General features: G+C 38.3%; 1 protein-coding gene across 1 annotated transcript; it reads left to right on the plus strand.

Moving 5' to 3' along the window:
* Positions 1 to 2944: 2944 nt before the first annotated feature.
* Positions 2945 to 3892, plus strand: LOC311606800 (olfactory receptor 5M10-like; the record flags this gene model as incomplete). The annotated part of the gene is made up of 1 exon (XM_084798211.1): positions 2945 to 3892. One exon carries the CDS (start codon positions 2945 to 2947, stop codon positions 3890 to 3892), a length of 948 nt encoding a protein of 315 aa, XP_084654337.1.
* Between the last annotated feature and the right edge of the window lie 6255 nt (positions 3893 to 10147).

A 10147-nucleotide genomic window follows, 5' to 3' on the forward strand; every position in this document is an offset into this window, starting at 1 on the left:
ATTATATTTCTTTGTCATTATTGATATTAATAGATAAGAACACACACACACACAGAGGGGGGGAGACTGAGAGACAGAGGGAGTTTAGGGATTTTGGCCTCATAGGTGAATATAACATCTCACAGCATCAAACTAAGATTATGCCCTTGAGAATAGAAGAACATTTAAATTGGATATTTAAAGTTATTTTTAGACACTTAGGGAACTATACCAAGAAAAAAACATTATAAATTTTCCTCCTTTGTACAATGTGCAGTAGACTAGTATTTGCAGGTAGGTTAAAATTCTGTATTTGATAACTAAAATACATTTGTGTGTTTGTATATGAATTATTACCTATCATTATGAAAATATATTGTCAACTGCCCTTGACTATATCATTCATATGAAAATACATCCTAATGACTCTAAAGAATCCATTATTATATGTTAATTCTTGTGTATGTGTGAAAAGCAAGTGAATGATAGATTTTATTTTTAATTTTTGGTTTTTAATTTTAATTTTATTAGTTTATTCAGATTACAACTCAATTGTAATCCTATTACTTGTGTCCTCCCATTACTCCCTCCCTCCAGCTTTCACCCTTTTCCCTTCCCCAAGAAGGACCTTCTCCCCCACTTTATGGTCATAGGCTATCAAGTCCCATCTTGGTAGCCTGCTTATCCTTTCTCTGAGTGACACCAGCCCTCCCCACCAAGGAGAGGTGGTCAAATATGGGGTACCAGAGTTCATGGCAGAGTCAGTCACTGCTCTCTACATAACTGTGGAGAATGCCCTGTCCATTGGGTAGATCAGAGCAGTGGTTTGATGTTTCCTACTTGTATTGTCCTTGGTTAGAGCAATAGTTTAAGGAGACCCCCTGGGCCCCAATCCACCCATCACTATGTTCTTCTTGTAGGTTTATAGAACCCTCTGGGTCCTTCTATTTCCCCATCTCCTATATTTGTCTTACCTAGAGTTCCAGCGGGATGTCCTCATATCTGTCCCAATCTCCTGGTAAGTGACGACTTTCATGGAACATGCCTTTTGGGCTAGTGCCCAATTATAAGTGAGTATATACCATGTGAGTCTTTTTGCTTCTGGATTAACTCACTCAGCGTAATCATTTGCAGTTCCATCCATTTGTCCACAAATTTTGGATTTCCTTGTTTTTAATACCTGAGTAGTATTCCATAGTGCAAATGTACCACAGTTTTTTTATCCATTCTTTAACTGAGGGGCACTTAGGCTGTTTCCAGGTTCTGGATATTATAAATAAGACTGCTATGTTCCTGTTGTGTGGTAGAGCATTTTCTGGGTATATTCCAAGGAGTGGAATAGCTGCATCTTGAGGAAGCCCTATTCCCAGTTTTCTGAGAAAGCACCAGATAGATTTCCAAAGTGGTTGTACAAGTTTGCACTCCCATCAACAACAAAGAAGTGTTCCTTTTTCTCTACATCCTCACCAGCATGTGGGAATGATAGATTTTAACATGAAGTAGTGAGGCAATTTTATCATGGCATCACAAATACACAGAAGTCCTAGAAGGTAGATGAAACTTGATTGACACCATACTTAAAAGTCTGTGCTTCCCTAATAAAAGGAGCTTAGGAATTGGTTAGAGCATAAGAATATTTTACACACACAAATACACATACACACACACACACACACAAATACACATACACACACACACACACACACACGGGTACACGCACACACATGCATGCACTCACACACAAACACACAAATTCCAAACTAGTGATGATTCTCATGTCAGATACTTGAGCACCTTTTTGACTATTGAAATACTCTCTCTCTCTCTCTCTCTCTCTCTCTCTCTCTCTCTCTCTCTGGAAGGTTTTCATTTCCATCTGAAACCTTTGTTTTTTGTCACAGCTTATTTTTATTTGACAATATATTGCATAGCTTTTAAAAAATAAATTAGTATCAATTCCCTTTACTCATCAACATACACTCTGAGAATAAGTTATCACTGGTATAATCTTGTATTGTTGAAGAATGGCAGAAAATGGAGTTTGCAGTGAAGAGGAGTAAGTGTATTGATAAACCTATAACATAGAGAGAATAATTCTTTTTTCCCTGATATTCTTGCTTTATTGCTGTTACTGGTGGTGGTGGGGGTTGAAGTTTGGAAACATGTTTCATTTTATGTTGAAAAATTATCCCCAAATTGACCATACATTGTCACTGTTCTTTCTGAAACCACTCAGGTGTTGAGTGCTTACTTGCTCAGACCTTGTTCACTTTCCTCCTGTCTTTTTGTGCACCCCCTGAAGTCAACGCCTTCTACTGTGCTGAAAACACAACTGGCACCAAGATCCATTGAGATTATTCCTTGACATTGAAAGACTACTAAATTTTTCAAAGACAAACTTCAGAGACTTTTTGTTCTCTTATTGACAACTGTGAGTTATAGGAAACATGCTGTATTGAATGTTCACATTTCATTCTGACCTTAAATGTATAGGATATGGTAGCTTCAAAGATTGGAAACACATATTGCTTCGTTTCACATTTGCTTGACCAAATGGCTTGAACAATGACTAAATGACATGCACTTAAAACCTTTTCCTTAAGTTCAATTGTTTAAAAAATATGGACATTTATTCAACATGAGTATTGCTAAGAATAAAGGTATGCATCTGTAAATATGCATATGAAGGTATTTTTCTCTGATGAAACATACAGTTGTGATACATAAGGGCAATGAAAATTGGTGGGTTTTTCCTGCTTGTCTGTTTGTGTGATTAAAAAGGAATCAAATGAAAATAAAACAGAGACCGATTAAAAAATAAATGCTGGCCACTATAGGTAGGAATTTGAAAGCATTTGAGGAGAAAAGAGGTTGTGCCTCAGATCAACAAATAAACATTAAAAAACCCAGAGATCTAGAAGGCACTGTTTATATTTCTTGTCACTTCAGCTGGCAAAGTGAAAGCATGTCTTCCCTAAACAATACTGCAATGATGGATTTCATTCTCGTGGGACTCACAGACAGCCCAGGGCTGGGGAAAATTCTCTTTGTGGTGTTTCTGGCCATTTACCTTATTACACTGGCAGGAAACTTATGCATGATTGTGTTAATTCGGACCAATTCCCACCTGCAAACACCCATGTACTTCTTCCTTGGGCATCTGTCCTTTGTAGACATTTGCTACTCCTCCAATGTCACCCCAAACATGCTGCGTGGATTCATCTCAGACCAGAAGACCATCTCCTATGCCGGATGCTTCACACAGTGTCTCCTCTTCATTGCTCTGGTGATCACTGAGTTTTACATCCTTGCTTCAATGTCTCTGGACCGCTACGTGGCCATTTGCAGCCCTCTGCACTACAGTACCAGGATGTCCAAGACTGTCTGTGTGTCTCTAGTCACATTCCCTTATGTGTTTGGCTTCCTGAATGGGCTCTCTCAGACTCTGCTCACTTTCCACCTGTCCTTCTGTGGCTCCCATGAAATCAACCACTTCTACTGTGCAGACCCTCCTCTCATCATGCTGGCCTGCTCTGACACTCATGTCAAAAAGACGGCCATGTTTGTTGTAGCTGGCTTTACTCTGTCGAGTTCTCTCTCTATCATTCTCTTGTCCTATCTGTATATTTTTGCAGCCATCTTGAGGATCCGTTCGGCTGAGGGAAGACAAAAAGCCTTCTCTACATGTGGTTCCCACCTGACGACAGTCACCATATTTTATGGAACCCTTTTTTGCATGTATTTAAAGCCTCCCTCAGAGAAGTCGGTGGAGGAGTCCAAAGTAATAGCAGTTTTTTATACTTTTTTGAGCCCATTGCTGAACCCCTTGATCTATAGCCTTAGGAACAAGGATGTCATCAATGCTATGAAGCAGCTGATCAAGGGAAATTTTTGTCAGAAATTTTTTGTTTAAATAGATGTTTGTTATTAGTAAGTCTCTCTGATAACATAGTTCCTTTGTAGGATAACGTTATCCTTTCATTTCAGAATTACTACCTGTGTAACAGCATACACCCACATTAGTCATTTTTGACAATTTTTGCTTATATTCCACACTTTGTATTTATACTCTACTAAAAATATAATATTGAAATTAGAAAATGTTTAGATATTTTTCCAACTCCATGACCAGATTGCTTTTTTATTTTTATTTTATTTTATTTTAATGTTTAAAAAACATAGTCAGTTTACATCCCAATGGTTATCTCCTCACTTGTATCTTCTTGTTCCTCCTCCCTCTTTCACACTATTACCCTCCCCTCCCCAACCATCCAGATCCCCTCCTTCCCCTTCCTCTGATTGCCACAAGGCGTCTCCACCCAGGGGAACTTGTCAAATAGGGGGCACCAGAGTTCCTGTCAGAGGCAGTCCCTGCTCTCCCTACACCCATGAAGAATGGCTATCCCTTGGCTAGATCTGAATAGGAAATTTAGGTTTACTGCATTCATTGTCCTTAGTTGGTACAGCAGATTGTGCAGGCTGCCCTGCTCTCTGGTTCCTGATCCTTGATGGTTTTCTTGTGGGGTTCCTGGACCCTCTGGGTCCTTCTATCTCCCCATTCTTCCATACCACTCTCACCTGGAGTCCAATAGCGAACCCCAGCATCTGTCCTGATCCCCCATTGAGTGAAGACTCTCAGAGGATATCTGTGTTGGGCTAAAATCTGTTTATAAGTGAGTATAGACCATGTGTGTCTTTCTGGGTCTGGGTTACCTCACTCAGAATGATGGTTTCTAGTTCCATCCATTTGCTCGCAAATTTCAAGATCTCCTTATTGTTAATAGTTGAGTAGTATTCCATAGTGTAACTGCACCACAGTTTCTGTATCCATACTTTGACTGAGGGATCTATCTTGGTTATGGATCACAATTAACATAGTAAAAATGGTCATCTTACCAAAAGCAATTTACAAATTCAATGCAATCCATATCAAACCTACACAATTTTTCAGACATTGAAAGACAAATCCTCAACTTCGCAGGGAAACAATCCTGTACAATTAAAGGTCCACTGGAGGAATTTCCATCCCTGATCTCCAGCTGTACTATAGAGCAACAGTAATTATTTGACTGTTTCATATGATAAGCTAATTTAAACTGTATTATCTTAATGTAAATACTTACATACTCCTTAAAACAACTAGGCAGTCAGGATGAATGTGAAGAAAAGATTATGAGCCTTTTGTCTAGCACTATGAGTGAAGCAGATAGTACTCCTTATATTAGCTTTGAATAAATTCTTGTTCGGATGTTTAGATAAAGCTTATAAGCCAAATTGGAATGTTATACTATAAGTATCATGTCTATACTTGTATGTATAAATAACTCATAATTTTATATTTATAAATTGTCATTTGACCTTAAAAACATATAATTTGGACTAATTTAAAACTTGAAAAACAGACGGAAACAAATTTAGCTTATATTTTTAACAAAAGATATGTTATATTTTTTCACCTTCCTGCAAGCCATTTAACGGCAACATCCGTGTACAAATCTTTTTTCATTTGAGACACATTCTTGGATTGAGAAATTCTGAATTAAATATTTTGTACATTAGGAAAAATATTTCTTTTTGTTTATTGTGTGATTGTGTAAAAAGTAGGAAATTGCATGTTTGCTATGGCTAGTGGACTGAGGTCGGAAGACAGGCCACAGAGAGGTTGATTATGTCCCTTTGACTTTTGCTTCACAATGACTGGTTTCAGAAAACACTTAACCTCCTAAACATTCTTATTGCCTCTATTTTGGTTTTAGAGCTTTTGATTATCACAGTTTGATATACACTGTGTCTACACACGAGATAAGGAGAAGTGCTGAGGAAGATGCAATGGTAAGGGATGCCTACTTTCTCAAAAAATAATTTGGTAGAATTGTTAACTTGTATTCACAAGTTTACATGTCTATACATAGCAGGAAAGGGTTTATTAAAGTATATTCTATCAATATTCAATTGTATTACACAAACTTTTATAAAGCTAATACTAATAGTTTTAAGCAATTTGCAATTGTTATGACCTAACTAAATATAAAATAATAAATGACTATTTTTATTGAAATGATTTATAAATTGAAACTGGTTATTATTACACAAAAATTATAGCTAATAATAGTGTTAGAACAAAAATGTAACAAATGCCTTTTATAAAAAGGAAACTAGGGAATCAGATATATATACCTAGTTATCTTTTCTGAAAAGGCAAACTAAGCCAGTCTTAGAAAGACACATATCAGAATATCACATTTTACTCAAATTCAGAGTCTGAATTTAACACACACACACACACTCACACACACACACACATGCGCACACACACACACACACACACACACACACACACACACATACACAATTACAGTAGATGGGGAATTATTTTAGGGTGGTAGAGGAGCTGCACAAATGGGGAGTAGAGAAGAGAAAAGCAATTAGAGGGAACTATTAAGAAAGAGCGGTAATAAACAAGATTCAAATTTCATAATAAAATTTACTATTTACATGTTACTTTAATTAGTACAAAACAATTAATTTTGATGAAATGAAATTAATAAAATAAACTGAACCATGGTTAAAATAGCCTAAAATATTATATTCTTTGATGAATGTTTGAAACAAGCGGGTTTAAATTCAAGCTACGTACACATAACGTTTTAAATAAAATACAGTGGCAAAATATCTGAAATTAGAGATGTACAAATTATGTATATTAGAAAATAATCAGCTTCTACAGAAATGATCTCTTCTGCATGTGCATGGTTGTGAACTGCTTCTTGTGGCTATGTAAAGTTTTGAAAATATCTCTTATACCCTAAAGGAATGGTACTTGTGCTGAACCTCACAAGCAGAGTTAACTTTGAGATCGCTTAACACTTAAGACTGCCATCCTCTTATGTACTCAGCCTGTTTCTTTCACCCACCTTTAGGGAATGACATAAAAATTAACCTTACTTGCCTTGGATATCCCATTTAATGGATTTCTACAACGAAAGCTAATGCATAGCTGTAATCTCAAATCATGTCCACATCCATGCACCTGACCAAGAAAAGTGCGTGTGTATCGTTTGCTGAAAGCAGAAAACACAGAGTTTGAAAGCAGTTTTCTAAAATCCAACATGAAGGCTGAAAGCAATTCTTATGGATATGAATTGATATTGATGAACAGTGTTTCTAGCGCTGTTAGTTGTCTGGGTCAGTGGGAATCGATTGAAGCCAGTGACATAATCCCCTGTAAACTTCTGTTTAAAATGTCTATAAAGGATCCTTTTTCCTCCCCCATGTGATGCTTTCTATGATGTTCAATAAAAACAGAGTGAAGCCCTTTTGTTAAAACAGACGCTCAGAAACACATGTACACAGCAACAGTTACAGAAGCCAGACTTCAGACAGGAATTGATTCAGCTCATACAAGAGACGGGATGGAAGACACGGAGGTCAAACAGTTGTGAACTCAAATCTGGACTCACTCTTGGTTAAATTTCATAATAATATCTTATTTTATATCCTATTAAAATTAATGCAAAAGTAATTATTTTTGATGAGATAAATTTAATGAAATAAACTTAAGACTTGAGATTGTTGTCCTACTGGGTACTCAGTCTGTTTCTTTAACCTGTCTTTAATAGAACATCACAATCAACTTTACTTGCCTTGGATTTCCCATACAATCAATTTACAACATATTATTTTATTTCTTTATTTAATGTGACACTGATGTATATAATTGGAGACTCTGTTTATTGCTAGTGTTTTTAATTCCTCTCTCTCTGTCTCTCTGTCTCTGTCTCTGTCTCTGTCTCTGTCTCTGTCTCTGTCTCTGTCTCTCTGTCTCTCTGTCTCTGTCTCTGTCTCTGTCTCTGTCTCTGTCTCTGTCTCTGTCTCTGTCTCTCTGTCTCTCTGTCTCTGTCTCTGTCTCTGTCTCTGTCTCTGTCTCTGTCTCTGTCTCTGTCTCTCTCTCTCTCTCTCTCTCTCTCTCTCTCTCTCTCTCTCTGTGTGTGTGTGTGTGTGTGTGCACGTGCACATTTGTACTTGTGGTTGATGTTTAATTTTCCCCCCATAAGCTCCCATTTTATTACCTGAGGCAGTGTCTCTTGTTGAATCCATAGCTTTCCAGTTTGACTGAGTCTCTGTAGCATGCTTGCTCTAGGGATCTTCTAACACGGCCTCTTTGGTGTCCCCCTGTTACTGTGGCGTATGGGATCTGAACTCTGACCTTGATTGCAAGACCTTTATCCACTGAACCTTTTCTCAGCTCTTAAACCACTTTTTAAAAATGTATTTATTTGTCCACTTCACATCCCAATCTTAGACCGTTCCCTCCTCTCCTTATCCTACTCTCTTTACCTCTTCCCCCTACACCATTCTCCTATCTCTCAGGAAAGGGGAGCACCCTCTAGCCCAGCACTTCAAGTCAGTTCAGTACTGAGTGTATCCTCTTTCTCTGTGGCCTTGCAAGGCAGCCTCACCAGGTGGAAGTGATTGAAAAGCAGGTAACATGGTCCTTGTCAGAGATGGCCCTTGCTTCCCTTACTAGTGGACCCATATGAAGACCAAGCTGTCTCTGTAAGCACCTCTGGGTCCTTCCTGGTTAGCTCTGTTGATCTTGTGGAGTTCCAGTCCCCTCCAGATCCTTCTACCCCACTCCTCACCCCCGACACACACACTTCAACAAGGCTCTTTTAGCATGGCCTAAGGTTTGCCTGTGATTCTCAGCATCTGTTTCGATCTGCAGTTGGTGGGAGCTTCTCAGAGCCTCCCATCTGCAAACATAGAAGAGTGTCATTAATAGTAGCATGGGTTAGCTCTCTCCCTTGGTGGAGGTCTCAGGTTGGGCCGGGAATCGGTTGAATATTCCCTCAATTTCTGCTCTATCTTTATTCCTGCACATCCAATTGGCTAGGCAAATTTGGGTCAAAGTTTGTGTGGGTAAGTTGATGTTTCCTTCATCAACTAGGAGACCTGCCTGGCTATAGGAAGTGGCCTCTTCAGTCTTCCTGACTCCTGTTACTAGGGGTCTCAGCTAGAGTCACCCCAATATCTTCCCAGCAGTTTAGCCTATTGAAAGTTTCCAGCTTATCTCAGAGCTGCCGCTGCCTGAGGTTCCGCTTCTCCCTGCAAACCCTCTGTCCTCTCCAAATGAACCCTGCCCCAGCTCTCTCCACATCTAATATTCACCCATATTTCCTTCATATCTTTCTTTTTTCCTCTCCTACTTTGTTCCCTCTCTTCAAACACTTTCACTGTTTATTCTATTTCCCCTTCTGAGTGGGATTCACACATTCTTCCTTGGGCCCTCTTTATTACTTAGACTCTTTGGTTCTGTAATTGAAGTATGGTTATCTTGTACTATATGTCTGATATCCTCTCACAAGTGAGTGCATACCTGTGTGTCTTTCTATGTATGTGCTGCCTCACTCAGGGTCATCTTTTCTAGTTCCATTCATTTGCCTGCAAGTTTTGCGATTTCCCTGTCTATAACAGCTGAGCAGAATTTGTTTTGTAAATGTGCCACAGTTTCTTTATCCATTTTTCATTTGAAGGGCATCTCAGTTGTTTCCAGTTCCTGGCTATTAGGAATAAAGGTGTTACTAACATACTTGAGCAAATGTCTTTGTATGGTTGAACTTCTTTTGGGTATATGCCTAGGAGCGGTATAGCTGCGTCTTGAGGTTATTAATTTTCTGAGACAGTGTCAAATTGAATTCCAAAGTGATTGTACAAGTTTGCATTGCCACTATCAACAGAGAAGCATTTCCATTCTCCACGTTCTCACCAGCATGTGCTGTCACTGGAGTTTTTGATCTTAGATATTCTGGTAGTTGTAAAATAGAATCTAAGAGTCATTTTGATTTTCATTTTTCTGATGACTGGGGACACTGAGCATTTCTATAAGTGTTTCTCAGCCACTCAATATTCCTTCATTCAGATTTCATGTCTCAACATATGTCCAAATGGATTAAAGGCCTCAACGTAAAACCAGAGGCACTAAATTGGTTAGAAGAAAAAGTGGTGAAGAGCCTGGAACATATTGGTACAGGAGACAACTTCCTGAACAGAACACCAACACCATATTGATTTTCTTTTCTTTTTTTTTTTTTTTAACATTTTTTAAATTTATTAATTTATTCATATTACATCTCAATTTTTTGCCCATCCCTTGTATCCGCCCTCCTGC

Source organism: Acomys minous, assembly GCF_964271855.1.
Source record: "Acomys minous genome assembly, chromosome: 10".
In the NCBI taxonomy this organism is placed as follows: Eukaryota; Metazoa; Chordata; class Mammalia; order Rodentia; family Muridae; genus Acomys; species Acomys minous.